Source organism: Arachis stenosperma, chromosome 2, assembly GCF_014773155.1.
Source record: "Arachis stenosperma cultivar V10309 chromosome 2, arast.V10309.gnm1.PFL2, whole genome shotgun sequence".
In the NCBI taxonomy this organism is placed as follows: Eukaryota; Viridiplantae; Streptophyta; class Magnoliopsida; order Fabales; family Fabaceae; genus Arachis; species Arachis stenosperma.
The window spans coordinates 25,613,272-25,635,137 of NC_080378.1; the positions used below are offsets into that span (position 1 = coordinate 25,613,272).

Consider the following 21,866-nt stretch of genomic DNA (forward strand, 5'->3'; position numbering starts at 1 on the left):
GGGGGAGTTCTTGTTCACCTAGACTCTTACACCTCTCGATCTCAGCGTTTAGTCTGTCAAGAATTGTTTCCCAACACTTATCCGCTGATGTGTTTGTGAAAGCTTCAGTTGGATGTTCTTCCATGGTAACCTGGAATGTATTTTACAAAATGTGTAATAAACTTCGATCAAGAACTAGTCAATCATAGGTGTAAAACCAAAGAGAGATACAAGGTCAGAAATAATACCTTGAAAAGAGGACCAAGAAATCCAGCATCAGAGATTTCAGAAACATAATTACAGGATCTTGTTGGATCAAGAATACTAAAGAACTTAACGCGGCTCTTGAATCCTGGATAAGTTTACCAAAACAATAAAAAAGTTGCTCTTCAAAAAAAAGAGTGCTCTGTCTTCGACACAGAATATGAAAGCTGGCTTATCCTGTAGTTATAAGTAGGAGAACGGAGAGAACACAATTAGCAATATTTATTTTAGTTAACAAGATCATGCATGATGAACAAGCAGCTTTTCAGTTTGGGATAAAAACCATTTGTCAAGCAACATTTTCACCACTCACTCAGCAGAAACTATACACTATTTATCAAGATGGTGTTTTCTGTTTTCGTTTCATGTTTTACCACTTCTTCCTAGAGTCCTAAAAACTGAAAGCAGAAACAAAAAACAAGAACAAAAGCCAAACAAACACTAAGAATTTCACATGGTAACCTTGAGTTTGTTGGGCACAAAATTATGTGAAATCACGTAGTATTTTCTAACAACCTCACATGAAAAAGTTGCAATGTTTTTAAATAGCAACTAACTTCTTTCAAAAACTTTGCTTTTAATATAAAAAAATGCAAGATCTGCATAGACATAAAGAAATATCGAAGACTTTAGACAGTATAAGCTGTCTAGAATATGGAATCAAATTAAAAGTTACAAAATTGCAGTCTTTATCCTGAGATGTGATCAAATTGGATGGAACTACCTCCATAATGGCTTCAACAAAATCAACCAGGAATCCCCAACTTGATGACTTTCAAGGCATCATCATCGCACAGGTTCCCATGAAAAGATTGCACGAATTCCTAATCGAACGCCAAAAAACAGAGAAAGCGCATCAAGCATCAAACCACAACACCAATAAAATCACAACGATAATAGCAAATTAACCAAGATTTAATTGGGGAAGGCTGCAAAAATAAGGAGACAGGGAAACAGATTACTAGAGAACATACAGAGTTAGAATTGCTGTCATCCTTGAGAATGTCTGTCAGCAGTCTTGCGCGGCGGCGGCAGCTAGCGCGGCGGCAGTCGCAGGTTGCGGCGTATTGCGGCGGCGAGAATATGCCAGTGAGATGTGCAGCAGAGGAAGAGGAAGAGAGAAATGCAGGAATTGAAATTGTATGAAAACCCTAGCGGACCTTTTCTTCTCTGAATGCTTCTAATGTAAGAATGAAAAGAAGCAGGGAGCGGCGGCGGCGGAGGCGTACGAAATTTGCAGCAGAGGAAGAGGATGAGAATGGCAGGATTGAAGTTGAATGAAACCCTAGCTACTTCTCTTCTCTCAATGCCTCTGAAATCAAAAAGAAAGGGGAGGGCAGAGTTAGGTTTTTCAATCCACACTCTATTTTGGAAGGAGATTTCTTCAATCTTGTTGATGCTCTCCAAAAACTCTAATTTCTCTCCGTTTTTGGTACTCAAAAAAAGAGAAAAAGGACAAAGTTAAAAAATCAATAATTGAAAGGATCAAAATAAAATTAGTAACTTTTTCAAAAAAAAAATGGAGTATATTTTGTAATTATTTTTATGAAGGTTAATGATACTCCTACAAAAATATAGGATTAAGGAATTTATGGCCTTAATTTTATTCCAAATGAAAGGGCCAATAAAATAAAATTGAGAAGCCTAGTTTCATCATCACTCACCATCATTTTTCTTTATACATTTTGTGCTTCTCACAAAGTTGATCAGTTCAGCTAGAGTTTCATTCTTCTTTTATTGATTTTCTTCAATTTAAAAAACGAAAATTTTTTTATACTTAAAAAATTGGGTTTTAATATTTTACTTGATCTGGGTTGAAGAATTGTTGGGTTTTGGAGGAAACAAAAGAAGAAAATCCCAAGTTTTCTGAGAAAAATGATAAATGGGGTTTGATTGGATCGAGAAAAAGACTTGAACTTTGAAAAATTCAGACAATTTTTCTGGTTTTATTATTATTTTTCTCTTTTGTTTTCTGGGAAGAAAATGTGGATCTCGCAAAAGCTTTTGATTTGGTCTAGGTAAGAGAGAGGAGAAAAGAAGGAGTCAACTTTTTTTTCTCACTGCCATTGAAGAAGAACTGAAGAAGAATTTCAAAGGTGAAATTACTTTTTGGGTAGGTTCAAAAAGTGCTGCTTTATTCATTGTTTAGTTTGGCAAAGTAGAAAAAATGGAAAAGACTTTAGGTGCATTTTCTAACTATACTATTGAGTTGACTCGGAGAGAAAAAGGGAGAAAGTGAAATAAGAGAAAAAAAAATTGAAAGCTAGATGCAAATAGATGCTTAGATACTATGCTGTCATGTGAAGTTAAATATTCAGCTTCTGTGTGTTTATGATTTCTCCCCCTAACTTTTATGAAATGCATTTAAATGTTTCATCTATGATGGATGTCCTTTTTATTTACCTTTTAGCTTTAAATGCTAAAATTGCTTAGTTGTTTGGTTGTGTAGTATTTAAAGATCATATGGATTTGGGATTATTGCTTTGTGATGATTTTGTTATTACTTTGTGTTTCTATGTATGTGACATCTTCAATTCTCTTCACCAACCCAACGAAACGAAAAATGTACAAAAAATAATGAAAAGTACTATCATATTCCCTTCTTAAATGAAGCAGCTTTACATTTGTTGGGTATTTTTTTTATGTTGTTCTGATCATTGTCTTCTCTTATTGTTAATTGTGAAAATGGTTCTTGATGCTAGTGCTTGATGACTTTGTTTTAGTTGCTTGAGAGTGATCAAAGGCTATGCTCTTTTAAACCCTTTAAACCTTAAACAAGGATTTTTTTTAATGTGAGTTACAGGCATTTCTTGCTCCAAAATTTGCAGCTGCATATGTTTTTTTTTTTTGGATATATACAGAAATACAAATAATTGAAAGTGAAAGAGGTTGTCATAACTTCAAATATTATTATTTTAGTGAATCAAAATGGGGATTCAGTTCTCCAGCCTCATGCCGTGCTGCGTAAATTCACAAGTTAAGACATCTGTTATTGAAGTTCCGCATACTGGTAGGTAACAATAATACACTGTTAATAATATTATGGTGCATTATGTTCTGCTCAGTAATTTCAAGAAATTGTTGTTCATAGATGTTTAATGTAATGTTTTCTTTTCCAGGAAATGAAGATAGAAGTGAAGCCGATAATTGGCCTGCATTTCGCGAATATACATTTGAGCAACTTAAGAATGCGACATCCGGTTTTTCTGTTCAGAATATAGTATCTGAACATGGAGAGAAGGCTCCAAATGTTGTGTATAAAGGGGAGTTGGAGAATCAAATGAGGATTGCTGTTAAGAGGTTCAATAGGAATGCTTGGCCCGATTCTCGGCAGTTTTTGGTAAATGTTACCTTTCTTTCTTAGTGGATTCTAAAACCACACACTGTAACTTTCAATCCTCACATGGTATTGGTCTCAATTTTAGTTAATAAGGATAATTTCATTTTGTAACTTCAGGAGGAAGCTAGATCTGTTGGCCAGCTTCGTCACCAAAGATTGGCGAATTTGCTTGGTTGTTGTTGTGAAGGCGAAAAGAGGTTGCGTGTGGCCGAATACATGCCCAACGAAACTCTCGCAAAACACCTTTTCCATTGTAATAGCTTGTTTCATGCATATGATTTGTTCTTCTCTTTTAATAATTGGAAAACCAATTGGTATGCCTTGAATTAATATAGTGCTTACTATTTTGTTTTTATCTGCTTTGTCACAAGTCCATCCTGGTGCATTGTTGGTGCATAATATGGGATTAGTACTGTCCAATAACTGAATAACATTCATCTTGCTTGGAAGGACAGTTTTCTGATGATGATGGAACCGAGTTGGTGCGCTGGGCATCTCGATGTTTACAGTACGAACCAAGAGAGAGGCCTAATCCGAAGTCATTAGTGGCTGCTTTGGCCCCTCTTCAGAAAGAGACAGAGGTTGGTATAATACTGTCATTCATTTGATTTCTTCTGTTATCTTTTTATTTCTTTTAGGTTCCTTCACATGAATTGATGGGTATCCCGCATGGTTCTACTTTAGCTTCATTGTCTCCGCTCGATGAAGCTTGTTCAAGAAAGGACCTGACTGCCATTCATGAAGTTTTGGAAAAATTTGGCTATAAAGATGATGAGGGAATTGCAAATGAGGTTCTCTATCTAAATTTGCTATATGCCTCTAAAATTGTTTTGGAAAAAGTTTAGTGTGCTTATGGTTTATATTTTCTGTTTTCAAGATTTTGTGAAGAAAAAAGAGAAATCAGTGTTCTGTTTTCATCTCGTGTTTCTCTTTTTCTTCACAAAATCCTGAAAATAAAAAACACTGAAAATTAAAATGAAAATGCAAACCAAAAGCATCATGTGTTCTTTTTATATTGACTTATTCAGACAAACTATTAAGTAATATGTAATTTTTTATTTAACTTTTACCTTGTTTCTTTGTCATGTGCTAATTTGAGTTTTTCTCTGTTGTGATGCTACAGTTATCTTTCCAGATGTGGACTGATCAAATGCAGGACATGCTAAATTGTAAGAAAAAAGGCGATGCGGCTTTCCGGCAGAAAGATTTTAGACTTGCAATTGAGTTCTATACACAGGTAGATTTCTCATGGGGATGCTCATTCATCTAAATTTGTCTTACCTTTGTTTTTTAGTCCTTAATGAACTATGAATAATACAATTGCAAGTTATATCCTTGCTCATGTGAAGTTTATGTAAGGGTTAGTTGTACTTTTCCTTGCCCTTAGAACTTTATGTCAGGCACTTTAATACTTGAATTCTAAAAATGTGCAAATTGACACTCTAAATTTCTCCAAATATGCAAATTAACCATGTTAACAATTTTTGTTCATCAGTTGTTAACAAAGGTTTAAGGTGCCACAGTTGCATATTTCGGAAAGTTTAGAGGGTCAATTTTCATATAACACAATGTTTTCAGGGGTCCTTTTTGCACATTTTTAAAGTTTAGCAGTTAAAGTACATATAAGGTAAATTTCAATTAACCCTTTACATAATGATGAATAGTTTTTGATTTTTAATTAAAATATTCATTAACAAGATAGAGTAACATTCAAGAACATAGCCTTTCTGTTATTTGATCTATATATGCACACACACATAATGACATAAATATTGTTGTGTTATATATCACTAGAGTAAGACCTTATTTATCTAGTGCAAAAGTAGATTAAATTAGTTTGGTAAATGATATGTGAAAACTTGTATTCAAATGAGAAACAATAATAGCAACAAATCCATGATTGTTTTTCATATCCTCTCTACAATTTCGTCCCTCAAAAGTTAAAAATCACAATACCATACCTTGATCGCTATTTTAAACAAAATAGATTTCTCTGTTACTTTCAGTTCATTGATGCCGGAACAATGGTTTCTCCAACGGTACATGCGCGTCGCAGTTTGTGTTATCTCATGAGCGAAATGCCGCAGGAAGCGCTAGGCGATGCAATGCAAGCGCAAGTGATTTCCCCTTTGTGGCACATTGCATCTTATCTTCAGTATGTTCCATTGGGTGGACTTGGAATGGAGCATGAAGCACAAGTAGCACTCAAAGAGGGAACAACATTGGAAGCCAAAAGGAGTGGACAAAAATGAAGAGTGTGTTTTGTACATAACACAGTTTCATTGCAATGGTTATACTTATACACATATAATTATCATGTATTATTCAAGAAACAAATGATTGGATGATGAGTGTAATTGGTGATTGAACACCCCTACCCCTTTTTATTGGGTAGGCTTGGATGTTGGTTAAGTTCTTATCCATGATTTGATTTGATTAATGATGGAGCATTAATACAAACTCAGCATCATTTTATTTCTTTAATAACAGGAAGGAAAAAAAACTGTGAAATGTGGAAATGTTCATTCTTGTTACTATTGAGCACTTGTAAAAAAATATGAAGAGTGAATACAAGAATGGATGCCCGAGTCAAGAGTCAAAAATTTTTTTGTTGCTAGTTAGGTATCATTTTTCTAACTAAACACAACTTTTTGCTTCTTTCTTTTTTTCGCCCTTATATTTCTTTTTGGAAAAAAAAGAGGAATAAAACAAAGAAGAGTACGGAGAAAAAAAAATGCAGACAAGGACACATACAAAGAAGGGTGTTTATGATGAAAATTCATGTGCAGTTTTTTATTAATTTCACGTGAAGTTAGTACAGAACCTGTTCGACCAAATGCCCCAAAGGAGCCTCTGTCCATTGGCTCATCGCGTGTCAATGCAATGCAATCACGCACCACCACCTTTCTCATCCATAGTAAATCCAAACCCTTCTTCGTTCTCCCCTCTCTTCCATTCTCAACCACCATCCACAACCACACCATTCAACATGGACAACACCACCACACCACCACCACTTTCCACAACCGCAACCTTGCCGCCATCATCCACTCCCTCTGTGACGCCCACCGTTTCGATGAAGCCCACAACATCTTCTCCCTCTTCTTCTCCTCCGGCTTCCTCCCTGACCACCGCACCTCCAACGTTCTCCTCTCCCTCCTCCTCCCCTCTCGAACCCCGCACCGAACCTGGGCTTGTGCCCTTTCTTTGATCCAAGCTAACTACGGCTTTGTTCCCTCCATTGTCACCTATCACCGCTTAATGGATCACTTTTGCAGGTTCGGTCAACCCCAACAAGCTCACATACTGTTCTTCGACATGAAGGGTAGAGGGTATTGCCCCAATGTGGTTTCTTATACTACTCTCATTAATGGGTACTGCTTAATTGGTGGAATTGGTGATGCCCGCAAGGTGTTTGATGAAATGCTTGATAGTGGTATTGCGGTGAATTCTTTGACTTATAGTGTTTTAGTCGGCGGGTTTCTTAGGATGAGGGATATAGAAGGAGCAAAGGGAATGATGTGCCAGTTATGGGAGAAGATGAGGGTTGAAAGGGAGGCTTCGATGAAGATGGCAGCCTTTGCGAATCTGGTTGATTCTCTATGTAGGGGAGGGTTCTTCAATGAATTGTTTAGGATAGCCGAGGAGTTTGCATTAGGGGGCAGTTTGTGTGAGGAGGTTGCATATGGACAGATGATAGATTCACTCTGCAAGGTTGGGAGGTATCATGCGGCTGCTAGGATTGTGTATATAATGAGGAAGAGAGGATTAGTTCCGAGTGTAGCATGTTATAATTATATTATACATGGGCTTAGCAAGGATGGTGATTGTATGAGAGCTTATCAGTTATTAGAAGAAGCTGAATTTGGATTCTTGCTTTCTGAGCATACCTACAAGGTGTTGGTGGAAGCTCTTTGCCAAGTGCTGGATGTGGACAAGGCAAGGAAAGTTCTTGAACACATGCTAAGTAGGGAAGGCGTCGACAAGACTAGGATTTACAACATCTATTTAAGAGCTCTTTGTATTGTGAATAATCCAATAGAACTCTTGAATGTGCTTGTGCTCATGCTTCAAAGCCAGTGTCATGCAGATGTGATCACACTTAACACAGTTATCAATGGATTTTGCAAGGTGGGGAGGATTGATGAAGCTCTAACGGTATTACAGGACATGTTGAGTGGTAAATTTTCCGCTCCCAATGTTGTGACCTTCACTACTATAATTTCTGGTTTATTGGACACTGCAAGAGTTGATGAAGCTGTTGAGTTGCTCCATAAAGTAATGCCTGAAAATCGTGTAAGACCGAGTGTTGCGACATATAATGCTTTTCTCCGAGGCCTATTCAAAATAAAGAGGCCAAATGATGCATTGAGGGCCTTCAATAATATGGCAAATAATGGCATTACTGCAGATAGTACCACTTATACTGTTGTGGTAGATGGTCTATGTGAATCTAACCAAATAGATGAAGCAAAAAATTTTTGGCACAATGTTATATGGCCTTCAGGGATTCATGATAATTTTGTTTATGCAGCAATTCTAAAAGGGTTCTATCGCACCAATAACTTTAATGAAGCTTGTCATTTTTTGTAAGAACTGGTAGATTCTGGGGTGTCTCCAAATATATTTAGTTATAATATTGTGATCAATTGTGCTTGCAATCTAGGTTTGAAAAGGGAGGCTTACCATATTGTTAGAGAGATGAAAAGGAATAAACTCACACCTGATTGTGTGACATGGAGGATTCTTGACAAGCTACATGGCAAAGTGAGGACGCACAATTATTTTGAAGATCAAAATTTGTCAGCACTCTATGACAGAGCTTCACTTGGTACTTGATGGATGGTGCTGCCATTTTTTAGACCTTGGTGGGATTGCTACCGTCTTGAATTGATGTATGTTGCATGCTTCAATCCTACATTTGTGCCTTTGGACAAGTAATTAAGCATTATTTTTATATATTATAGACAGCAATATAGCAAGTACCATCTGAGTAGCAGTCAAGTCTTTGTCATATAGTGATGGATAAAAAGTCTAAAATGTCTTTAGTTATATAGTAAAATGATTTTACTATATAACTAAAGACAGACATGACACATTGGCTTTGTGTTTCACGGTTAAAGCTAATAAAAAACTAAGAGAGAAGCTCTAACAGCTGTGAAAGCTGATGGGCCATTTGTCTACCAACCCAAGAGAAATTATAAATGGACTTAGATCAATAAATAATAATGGAACTGTGGTAGAAATTTTGTATTTTATTAATGAGAAGACTATATTTATCTGTCTATAATATATAAAAATAATGCTTAATTACTTGTCCAAAGGCACAAATGTAGGATTGAAGCATGCAACATACATCAATTCAAGACGGTAGCAATCCCACCAAGGTCTAAAAAATGGCAGCACCATCCATCAAGTACCAAGTGAAGCTCTGTCATAGAGTGCTGACAAATTTCGATCTTCAAAATGATTGTGCGTCCTCACTTTGCCATGTAGCTTGTCAAGAATCCTCCATGTCACACAATCAGGTGTGAGTTTATTCCTTTTCATCTCTCTAACAATATGGTAAGCCTCCCTTTTCAAACCTAGATTGCAAGCACAATTGATCACAATATTATAACTAAATATATTTGGAGACACCCCAGAATCTACCAGTTCATACAAAAAATGACAAGCTTCATTAAAGTTATTGGTGCGACAGAACCCTTTTAGAATTGCTGCATAAACAAAATTATCATGAATCCCTGAAGGCCATATAACATTGTTGCAAAAATTCTTCACTTCATCTCTTTGGTTAGATTCACATAGACCATCTACCACAACAGTATAAGTGGTACTATCTGCAGTAATGCCATTACTTGCCATATTATTGAAGGCCCTCAATGCATCATTTGGCCTCTTTAGTTTGAATAGGCCTCGGAGAAAAGCATTATATGTCGCAACACTCGGTCTTACACCATTTTCAAGCATTACTTTATGGAGCAACTCAACAGCTTCATCAACTCTTGCAGTGTCCAATAAACCAGAAATTATAGTAGTGAAGGTCACAACATTGGGAGCGAAAAATTTACCACTCAACATGTCCTGTAATACCGTTAGAGCTTCATCAATCCTCCCCACCTTGCAAAATCCATTGATAACTGCGTTAAGTGTGATCACATCTGCATGACACTGGTTTTGAAGCATGAGCACAAGCACATTCAAGAGTTCAGTTGGATTATCCACAATACAAAGAGCTCTTAAATAGGTGTTGTAAATCCTAGTCTTGTCGACGCCTTCCTACTTAGCATGTGTTCAAGAACTTTCCTTGCCTTGTCCACATCCAGCACTTGGCAAAGAGCTTCCACCAACACCTTGTAGGTATGCTCAGAAAGCAAGAATCCGAATTCAGCTTCCTCTAATAACAGATAAACTCTCATACAATCACCATCCTTGCTAAGCCCATGTATAATATAATTATAACATGCTACACTCGAAACTAATCCTCTCTTCCTCATTATATACACAATCCTAGCAGCCGCATGATACCTTCCAACCTTGCAGAGTGAATCTATCATCTGTCCATATGCAACATCCTCACACAAACTGCCCCCTAATGCAAACTCCTTGGCTATCCTAAACAATTCATTGAAGAACCCTCCCCTACACAGAGAATCAACCAGATTCGCAAAGGCTGCCATCTTCATCGAAGCCTTGCTTTCAACCCTCATCTTTTCCCATAACTGGCACATCATTCCCTTTGCTCCTTCTATATCCTTCTTCCTAAGAAACCCGCAGACTAAAAGACTATAAGTCAAAGAATTTGCCGCAATACCACTATCAAGCATTTCATCAAACACCTTGCGGGCATCACCAATTCCACCAATTAAGCAGTACCCATTAATGAGAGTAGTATAAGAAACCACATTGGGGCAATGCCCTCTACCCTTCATGTCGAAGAACAGTATGTGAGCTTGTTGGGGTTGACCAAACCTGCAAAAGTGATCCATTAAGCGGTGATAGGTGACAATGGAGGGAACAAAGCCGTGGTTAGCTTGGATCAAAGAAAGGGCACAAGCCCAGGTTCGGTGCGGGGTTTGAGAGGGGAGGAGGCGGGAGAGGAGAACGTTGGAGGTGCGGTGGTCAGGGAGGAAGCCGGAGGAGAGGAAGAGGGAGAAGATGTTGTGGGCTTCATCGAAACGGTGGGCGTCACAGAGGGAGTGGATGATGGCGGCAAGGTTGCGGTTGTGGAAAGTGGTGGTGGTGTGGTGGTGTTGTCCATGTTGAATGGTGTGGTTGTGGATGGTGGTTGAGAATGGAAGAGAGGGGAGAACGAAGAAGGGTTTGGATTTACTATGGATGAGAAAGGTGGTGGTGCGTGATTGCATTACATTGACACGCGATGAGCCAATGGACAGAGGCTCCTTTGGGGCATTTGGTCGAACAGGTTCTGTACTAACTTCACGTGAAATTAATAAAAAACTGCACATGAATTTTCATCATAAACACCCTTCTTTGTATGTGTCCTTGTCTGCATTTTTTTTTTCCGTACTCTTCTTTGTTTTATTCCTCTTTTTTTTTCCAAAAAGAAATATAAGGGCGAAAAAAAGAAAGAAGCAAAAAGTTGTGTTTAGTTAGAAAAATGATACCTAACTAGCAACAAAAAATTTTGACTCTTCGGGCATCCATTCTTGTATTCACTCTTCATATTTTTTACAAGTGCTCATAGTAACAAGAATGAACATTTCCACATTTCACAGTTTTTTTTCCTTCCTGTTATTAAAGATAAAATGATGCTGAGTTTGTATTAATGCTCCATCATTAATCAAATCAAATCATGGATAGAACTTAACCAACATCCAAGCCTACCCAATAAAAAGGGGTAGGGGTGGTTCAATCACCAATTACACTCATCATCCAATCATTTGTTTCTTGATAATACATGATAATTATATGTGTATAAGTATAACCATTGCAATGAAACTGTGTTATGTACAAAACACACTCTTCATTTTTGTCCACTCCTTTTGGCTTCCAATGTTGTTCCCTCTTTGAGTGCTACTTGTGCTTCATGCTCCATTCCAAGTCCACCCAATGGAACATACTGAAGATAAATGCAATGTGCCACAAAGGGAAATCACTTGCGCTTGCATTGCATCGCCTAGCGCTTCCTGCGGCATTTCGCTCATGAGATAACACAAACTGCGACGCGCATGTACCGTTGGAGAAACCATTGTTCCGGCATCAATGAACTGAAAGTAACAGAGAAATCTATTTTGTTTAAAATAGATCAAGGTATGGTATTGTGATTTTTAACTTTTGAGGGACGAAATTGTAGAGAGGATATGAAAACAATCATGGATTTGTTGCTATTATTGTTTCTCATTTGAATACAAGTTTTCACATATCATTTACCAAACTAATTTAATCTACTTTTGCACTAGATAAATAAGGTCTTACTCTAGTGATATATAACACAACAATATTTATGTCATTATGTGTGTGCATATATAGATCAAATAACAGAAAGGCTATGTTCTTGAATGTTACTCTATCTTGTTAATGAATATTTTAATTAAAAATCAAAAACTATTCATCATTATGTAAAGGGTTAATTGAAATTTACCTTATATGTACTTTAACTGCTAAACTTTAAAAATGTGCAAAAAGGACCCCTGAAAACATTGTGTTATATGAAAATTGACCCTCTAAACTTTCCGAATATGCAACTGTGGCACCTTAAACCTTTGTTAACAACTGATGAACAAAAATTGTTAACATGGTTAATTTGCATATTTGGAGAAATTTAGAGTGTCAATTTGCACATTTTTAGAATTCAAGTATTAAAGTGCCTGACATAAGTTCTAAGGGCAAGGAAAAGTACAACTAACCCTACATAAACTTCACATGAGCAAGGATATAACTTGCAATTGTATTATTCATAGTTCATTAAGGACTAAAAAAAAGGTAAGACAAATTTAGATGAATGAGCATCCCCATGAGAAATCTACCTGTGTATAGAATCAATTGCAAGTCTAAAATCTTTCTGCCGGAAAGCCGCATCGCCTTTTTTCTTACAATTTAGCATGTCCTGCATTTGATCAGTCCACATCTGGAAAGATAACTGTAGCATCACAACAGAGAAAAACTCAAATTAGCACATGACAAAGAAACAAGGTAAGTTAAATAAAAAATTACATATTACTTAATAGTTTGTCTGAATAAGTCAATATAAAAGAACACATGATGCTTTTGGTTTGCATTTTCATTTTAATTTTCAGTGTTTTTATTTTCAGGATTTGTGAAGAAAAAGAGAAACACGAGATGAAAACAGAACACTGATTTCTCTTTTTTCTTCACAAAATCTGAAAACAGAAATATAAACCATAAGCACACTAAACTTTTTCCAAAACAATTTTAGAGGCATATAGCAAATTTAGATAGAGAACCTCATTTGCAATTCCCTCATCATCTTTATAGCCAAATTTTTCCAAAACTTCATGAATGGCAGTCAGGTCCTTTCTTGAACAAGCTTCATCGAGCGGAGACAATGAAGCTAAAGTAGAACCATGCGGGATACCCATCAATTCATGTGAAGGAACCTAAAAGAAATAAAAAGATAACAGAAGAAATCAAATGAATGACAGTATTATACCAACCTCTGTCTCTTTCTGAAGAGGGGCCAAAGCAGCCACTAATGACTTCGGATTAGGCCTCTCTCTTGGTTCGTACTGTAAACATCGAGATGCCCAGCGCACCAACTCGGTTCCATCATCATCAGAAAACTGTCCTTGCAAGCAAGAATCCGTCAGCATCCGAAGATTTCTGTCTCGAATCAAATCAAGAGCCTACTTCAACATTTTCAAAAAATTAGAGATACTTGTCACATTACATATAATATTCAAGTTTACACACCAAAGGATATATAAAGAAATAAAATTGTGCAATCTTCAATGGCACAATTTTCCCTAAAGTAACATGACTTACATGACTTGGAGGGATATGCTTTCCACTCAGAATGTCAAGCAAAAGAGTTCCAAAGCTATATATTACACTTTCTGGTGTTACTCTACCTACAGAAGAAAAATAGTTATTAAAATTTTGTTATCATCCTACTCTTACAAACGATTAATGATCATATATTCTAAAATGAAAAGACTGATTTTTCAATTTAATATCAACACAATGCTACTACTGAAGAAAAATGGCATACCAGTTCTGAGATACTCAGGAGGGGTAAATGCTAAATTCGTGCTATAACTTTTCCCATCCCTACTATTCTTCATAAGGCCAAAAGTTGAAAGCCTAGGATTACCATCCTGCAAAATTCTAACACAGGATTTGTATTAATTTAATTACATTAGACACATACACAAGGAAGACACAAAATTTTACCTCGTCAAATAGAACTCTATATGCGTTAAGGTCATGATAGAGCGCACGTCCTTTGCTCGTGCAGTATTCCAGAGCTTCTGCAAGATGTAGAACAACTCTCAGTCGCATTGGCCATTTCATCGGTTGAGTTTCCCCTGATATAGAGACAAACATCAATTATTTCGCATATCATAGACTTAGCAGTATGTTCATGAAAACCATCACCAGAAAACAGGATAATCATCAAATATTGAAGCTAGCATAATTCTTTGGGAAGATTTATTTATGATTTTTTGTTTAGTTTGAGTGCTATTTTGTATTTTGACAGTACAAAACCTAATTTTCTTAACAAGATGAATGTTATTCAGTTATTGGACAGTACTAATCCCATATTATGCACCAACAATGCACCAGGATTGACTCGTGACAAAGCAGATAAAAACAAAATAGTAAGCACTATATTAATTCAAGGCATACCAATTCGTTTTCCAATTATTAAAAGAAAAGAACAAATCATATGCATGAAAGAAGCTATTACAATGGAAAAGGTGTTTTGCGAGTGTTTCGTTGGGTATGTATTCGGCCACAAGCAACCTCTCTTCGCCTTCACAACAACAACCAAGTAAATTCGCTAATCTTTGGTGACGAAGCTGGCCAACAGATCTAGCTTCCTTATGAAGTTACAAAATGAAATTATCCTTATTAACTAAAATTGAGACCAATACCATGTGAGGATTGAAAGTTACAGTGTGTGGTTTTAGAATCCACTAAGAAAGAAAGGTAACATTTACCAAAAACTGCCGAGAATCGGGCCAAGCATTCCTATTGAACCTCTTAATAGCAATCCTCATTTGATTCTCCAACTTCCCTTTATACACAACAATTGGAGCCTTCTCTCCATGTTCAGATACTATATTCTGAACAGAGAAACCGGATGTCGCATTCTTAAGTTGCTCAAATGTATATTCGCGAAATGCAGGCCCATTATCGGCTTCACTTCTATCTTCATTTCTTGGAAAAGAAAACATTACATTAAACATCTATGAACCACAATTTCTTGAAATTACTGAGCAGAACATAATGCACCATAATATTATTAACAGTGTATTATTGTTACCTACCAGTATGCGGAACTTCAATAACAGATGTCTTAACTTGTGAATTTACGCAGCACGGCACGAGGCTGGAGAACTGAATCCCCATTTTGATTCACTAAAATAATAATATTTGAAGCTATGACAACCTCTTCCACTTTCAATTATTTGAATTTCTGTATATATCCAAAAAAAAAAACATATGCAGCTGCAAATTTTGGAGCAAGAAATGCCTGTAACTCACATTAAAAAAAAAATCCTTGTTTAAGGTTTAAAGGGTTTAAAAGAGCATAGCCTTTGATCACTCTCAAGCAACTAAAACAAAGTCATCAAGCATTAGCATCAAGAACCATTTTCACAATTAACAAGAAGAGAAGACAATGATCAGAACAACATAAAAAAATACTCAACAAATGTAAAGCTACTTCATTTAAGAAAGGGAATATGATAGTACTTTTCATTATTTTTTGTACATTTTTCGTTTCGTTGGGTTGGTGAAGAGAATTGAAGATGTCACATACATAGAAACACAAAGTAATAACAAAATCATCACAAAACAATAATCCCAAATCCATATGATCTTTAAATACTACACAACCAAACAACTAAGCAATTTTAGTATTTAAAGCTAAAAGGTAAATAAAAAAAGGACATCCATCATAGATGAAACATTTAAATGCATTTCATAAAAGTTAGGGAGAGAAATCATAAACACACAGAAGCTGAATATTTAACTTCACATGACAGCATAGTATCTAAGCATCTATTTGCATCTAGCTTTCAATTTTTTTTCTCTTATTTCACTTTCTCCCTTTTTCTCTCGAGTCAACTCGTGTAGTTTAGAAATGCACCTAAAGTCTTTTCCATTTTTTCTACTTTGCCAAACTAAACAATGAATAAAGCAGCACTTTTTGAACCTACCCAAAAAGCAATTTCACCTTTGAAATTCTTCTTCAGTTCTTCTTCAATGGCAGTGAGAAAAAAAAGTTGACTCCTTCTTTTCTCCTCTCTCTTACCTAGACCAAATCAAAAGCTTTTGCGAGATCCACATTTTCTTCCCAGAAAACAAAAGAGAAAAATAATAATAAAACCAGGAAAATTGTCTGAATTTTTCAAAGTTCAAGTCTTTTTCTCGATCCAATCAAACCCCATTTATCATTTTCCTCAGAAAACTTGGGATTTTCTTCTTTTGTTTCCTCCAAAACCCAACAATTCTTCAACCCAGATCAAGTAAAATATTAAAACCCAATTTTTTAAGTATAAAAAAATTTTCGTTTTTTAAATTGAAGAAAATCAATAAAGGAAGAATGAAAACTCTAGCTGAACTGATCAACTTTGTGAGAAGCACAAAATGTATAAAGAAAAATGATGGTGAGTGATGATGAAACTAGGCTTCTCAATTTTATTTTATTGGCCCTTTCATTTGGAATAAAATTATAGGCCATGGATTCCTTAATCCTATATTTTTGTAGGAGTATCATTAACCTTCATAAAAATAATTACAAAATATACTCCATTTTTTTTTTGAAAAAGTTACTAATTTCATTTTGATCCTTTCAATTATTGATTTTTTAACTTTGTCCCTTTTCTCTTTTTTTGAGTACGAAAAACGGAGAGAAATTAGAGTTCTTGGAGAGCATCAACAAGATTGAAGAAATCTCCTTCCAAAATAGAGTGTGGATTGAAAAACCTAACCTCTGCCCTCCCTTTCTTTTTGATTTCAGAGGCATTGAGAGAAGAGTAGCTAGGGTTTCATTCAACTTCAATCCTGCCATTCTCATCCTCTTCCTCTGCTGCAAATTTCGTACGCCTCCGCCGCCGTCGCTCCCTGCTTCTTTTCATTCTTACATTAGAAGCATTCAGAGAAGAAAGGTCCGCTAGGGTTTTCATACAATTTCAATTCCTGCATTTCTCTCTTCCTCTTCCTCTGCGCACATCTCACTGGCATATTCTCACGCCGCAATACGCCGCAACCTGCGACTGCCGCCGCGCAAGACTGCTGACAGACATTCTCAAGGATGACAGCAATTCTAACTCTGTATGTTTCTCTAGTAATCTGTTTCCCTCTCCTTATTTTGCAGCCTTCCCATTAAATCTTGGTTAATTTGCTATTATCGTTGATTTTATGGTGTTGTGGTTTGACTGCAATTTGTAACTTTTAATTTGATTCATATTCCAGACAGCTTATACTGTCTAAAGTCTCGATATTTCTTTATGCCTATGCAGATCTTGCATTTTTTTATATTAAAAGCAAAGTTTTTGAAAGAAGTTAGTTGCTATTTAAAAACATTGCAACTTTTTTCATGTGAGGTTGTTAGAAAATACTACGTGATTTCACATAATTTTGTGCCCAACAACTCAAGGTTACCATGTGAAATTCTTAGTGTTTGTTTGGCTTTTGTTCTTGTTTGTTTCTGCTTTCAGTTTTTTAGGACTCTAAGAAGTGGTAAAACATGAAACGAAAACAGAAAACACCATTGATAAATAGTGTATAGTTTCTGTTGAGTGAGTGGTGAAAATGTTGCTTGACAAATGGTTTTTATCCCAAAACTAAAAAGCTACTTGTTCATCATGCATGATCTTGTTAACTAAAATAAATATTGCTAATTGTGTTCTCCGTTCCTACTAAACTACAGGATAAGCCAGCTTTCATATTCTGTGCGAAGACAGAGCACTCTTTTTTTTGAAGAGCAACTTTTTTATTGTTTTGGTAAACTTACCAGGATTCAAGAGCCGCGTTAATCTTTAGTATCTCTTTGGTTTTACACCTATGATTGACTAGTTCTTGATCGAAGTTTTTACACATTTTGTAAAATACATTCCAGTTACCATGGAAGAACATCCAACTGAAGCTTTCACAAACACATCAGCGGATAAGTGTTGGGAAACAATTCTGACAGACTAAACGCTGAGATCGAGAGGTGTAAGAGTCTAGGGAACAAGAACTCCCTCCCTTGGAGGTTTGCAAAGCATTAATGGTCATAAAATGTTCGGATTCCTTAAGCCATCCATTATTCAGGTACGCTATCTCAAATATTGAGATCTTTTCAGCCACTGAGGAATTTATGATCTAACTTCTGAAGTTTTAATCAATTCCGGCAAACAATTTCAGGCCATTGAAGCTCAAGATCCCAGTCATCAATGTGTAGAGTACTGGCATCACAAGAACTTTCCTCTGAATCTTCAGGCAGTGGAAATGATGCCTCTAATTGCTCAAATGTTCAAGCAACTCTCTGGGTGATGTCAAGACCAAACTTTTCGGCTTCAATTTGATAAAGCAGGAGCAAGAAGAACATAGAAGGACATTTTCGTTCATTTGAAGAGATGAAGTCATTGCTACAAGGATTCCTAAAAAGGCCAGTCCTGCCGAGTTGAGTGCAATGCTCAAGTTATTAGCTCTGATTCACAAGTTACTCAATGGAGAGCGGCATTCGTAGCGTTGATCGAAGAGATCCAAAGGTTGTAGAAAAGAAGAATAGATCTCTAGTCATTTTTCAATTTATTCAGTAGTTAGGTCCATTCATAACTAAACTGAAGAAATTCTGGGTAAGGCCAAGATATAAAATTTTCTTTGTTCCTAGTAATAGTGAACTTGTTAGTTAGAGGTGGCTAGTGCCTTTGTCCCATTTATACTTTTCTTTTTTATATTTATATTTTCTTTTAAGCTAGCTTTTGGTGTCAATTAGGCTTTATTATTTCATCCTACTGATCTCCATTTATCTCTAAATTTCTGTATAAACAGAAAAAGAAATGCTGCTGATATATAAATGATGATTGATATCAATAGAAACAATACATGGAGAACTTGCTCCTCAAATAATGTGTTTCACTTTCACCCTTGTGTTGTAATTATTCTATAATTAGTACATATTTGTTTATTAGGATAGATTGGTGCAGATTTGTTTGAATAGCTTTATACCTGTTATTTTCTTTCCTTAATTAGGTTGTAAATAATCTTATATCTGTATGTAATCACTCTTTAAGTGAAACAATTCAGGAATAATTTAAAAATCTTCTTTTCAAGTCCTTGGCTACTCTCTTTTAAGTTCATATTTCAGTATTGTTCTCCTACAGGCCTATATACCAAGACATGTTTATAAAGCATAGCATTCACAATTTTTGTCACCTTTACATTGAATAGATTGAACTTGGTACACTTGGTGCACCAATCCTCTTTAAGTTTCATTGTTCTTAAGATCAAAATATTTTATAGTACGCAGAAACGAAAAATTAATAAAAGAAATGTGGCCCGGAAATTGTTAAGTGAGGTCATTTTCATCTAGGCTGGTCTTCCTGTCTGGCAGTACCCTTCAATGCACTCACATCTCCTGTTGGCAGTTTCCTTGCTAGCCTAATCATCTGTAGAATTCAAACTCACATACTAAGTTTCATACAAAGGCTAGTTCACATCAGAATTGTGCCACAAGCTCTTACTTCTTACCACTCAGTATGCTTACATAGAAATCAATGTAATTAGGGACAGGGTAACAAATATATAGTGAAAAATAAGTAATATCCCGAATTACTAAGAAAATTTTAGCCAAATATTTTGTTCTCAATATTTTAATCGGTCTTAAATCAAACTGTTCATTAAATAAGAACTAATACGAGGATTTTAAAATTTTTAGCAACTGTTGTGTCTTTGTTACAATAATAGGGATCGAGTCTAACCTTTTACCAAAATTTGACGTCTAATAAAATAAAAGGTTAAAGCCTGATTTGGTAATTAAAATTTTGAGGATTAAAAACTTTTAGAAGCCGATATCGGTATTACACTCTAAAAAATTGATTCTCTGATGTATGAATTTTTGACTGAACAGTTATTAGAACTTCTTCTAAAACCACCTTGTATGAAATCTGAATATGATCATACACAGGAAATGTAATATATACAAACTTAGGTTACCGAGTGGTCAAGATTTGAAATGCTGCTCGATTGGGCGATACGTTTGATTTCTTCAATGTCTCCATCTGAGTATGCAGCAAGGAGCTTGCTAGCACAGCGATTCTGGTCACTTTGCAAAAAGCATCAATCCTAGACACACCACACAACCATATTATATAGATATAATTGATTAAAGTGACATTCAATCTTTTATAGTAAGGAAACTAACAAGAGAGGAGGCAGAAACTCACTGAGAGCAGTCATTATACACTCGCGCTTGCTTGTAGTCATTAGTATAGAGGTAGATAATAATTGCACTGAGATATGCCTGCATTATGAGCATCTCTGTTAGAGGAATTTCTCCCTAAAAATAACAAGCAAATTCCATCACAGCACATACAATATATATACAGTTACAGTTCAAATGCAGAATGCAAAATAAATCAATCCTAACCTTGCACTGGCTATTGGTAGCATTACACTTGGAAGCTGATGGATATTTAGGTGAGACAAGAATCTCTCCCAAAAATAACCCAATCTAACCGGCAAGTATACCGGTCGCATCAAGTAAAAAACTCACGGGTGTGAGGTCGATCCCACAGGGATGAAGGATTGAGCAATTTAGTTTAGTGGTTGAATTAGTCAAGCGAATCAAGATTGGTTGATTGAGTTGCAGAATTTAAATTGCATTGAAGTAAAGAGCGCAATGAGTAAATGGCTGAATCTAAAGAACAAGAAATTAAATGCAGAAACTTAAGAGCAAGTAATGTAAATTGCAAATCTTAAAGTGCTGGAAATGTAATGCTTGAATTGTAAAGGGAATTGGGAGTTGGATTTGCAGAAATTAAACAAGGAAAAGTAAAATTGCATCGAACAGAAGGATAATTGGGAATTGGGATTAGATCGTAGTTAAACAGAAAGGTAATGAATAAGTAAAGCAGAGCAGAAAATTTAAAATGTGAGAATTGGATCTCAGGACCAGAGACTAGAAAACTGAGTCTAGATCTCAATGCCTTCCTAGATCCAACAAGAACAATAGCCAGGAATTGTAGATTGCAAGGGAAATAGAAGAGCAATTAACAGGGAGCTAAATTCAATTAAACAGTAAATCAAAAGAGAGTCTAAGGTGAGATTGAAACAGAATTCCTTCAATTCTCCAACCCAAGATCCCAGACAAGTGTAATTGAAATTGAAAGCTAAGAGGAAGAGAATGGATTCTCCTTCCCCGAAACAAGAAACAAAGATCACTCTGTAACTCAAAACTCAAGGAAAGCTCTCAGCAAATTCTAAAAGAGAACTCCCTCAAACAAATTGAATTCTAGCCTATTTATACACCTTCTTCAATTGATCTTCAAGCCTTGGTTTGGGCCTTGCTCTTGATGGAATTGGGTGAAGGAGGCCTTGGTTGATTGCCTTGAAATTTGGAAAGAGACCCAAGTGAATCAATTGAACGGATGTGAGTTTGCAAAGTTGGGTTTTTAAAGTTAGCCTCAAAGTTAGGGGCTAACTTCATGGCTAACTTTTTTAGCAGCAAACCCCATTCTCTGCACTTCACGTTTGGCCAACGTTAGGGGCTAACTTTGTCCCTAACGTGGCCTTGCTTGAGTTGAGTTGCGCCAACGTTAGCTCCAAGTTAGGGGCTAACGTTGGCGCTAACGTTGCACACCCGGAGGACAATTTCTCATGCCAACGTTAGCCTCCAAGTTAGGGGCTAACGTGGCGCTAACGTGGCTAACCCCTGGGAGCAATTTCTCATGCCACGTTAGCCTCCAAGTTAGGCTAACTTCAATTCCAACTTCATTTGTTCCTGGTTCAATCTCCCTTGATCATTGTCTCATCTTAGCTTCTAGCCATTCCTTCTCACTTCAATCCTTTTCCAAGCTTTCTTCACCTATCATAAATCAACCAAACACATCAAGCTATGCTTGGAATCATGAGATCATTCTATCCT

General features: G+C 36.2%; 1 protein-coding gene and 4 pseudogenes across 1 annotated transcript; 2 read left to right on the plus strand and 3 right to left on the minus strand.

The window, feature by feature from the left end:
* LOC130962728 (pentatricopeptide repeat-containing protein At3g18020-like) overlaps nucleotides 1-11,052 on the minus strand; it is a 28,355-nt pseudogene extending 17,303 nt beyond the window's left edge.
* Nucleotides 3,172-5,835, plus strand: LOC130962726 (serine/threonine-protein kinase BSK3-like). The gene is made up of 7 exons (XM_057888900.1): nucleotides 3,172-3,253; nucleotides 3,363-3,583; nucleotides 3,701-3,897; nucleotides 4,017-4,164; nucleotides 4,222-4,374; nucleotides 4,707-4,820; nucleotides 5,590-5,835. The coding sequence occupies exons 1-7, from the start codon at nucleotides 3,172-3,174 to the stop codon at nucleotides 5,833-5,835; spliced, it is 1,161 nt and encodes a 386-aa protein (XP_057744883.1).
* LOC130962727 (pentatricopeptide repeat-containing protein At3g18020-like) lies at nucleotides 6,365-8,422 on the plus strand (annotated as a pseudogene).
* A 518-nt stretch (nucleotides 11,053-11,570) lies between the features above and the next one.
* Nucleotides 11,571-15,139, minus strand: LOC130961806 (serine/threonine-protein kinase BSK3-like; annotated as a pseudogene).
* A 4,150-nt stretch (nucleotides 15,140-19,289) lies between these two features.
* The window catches only part of LOC130962729 (gamma-soluble NSF attachment protein-like), a 56,420-nt pseudogene continuing 53,843 nt past the window's right edge, over nucleotides 19,290-21,866 (minus strand).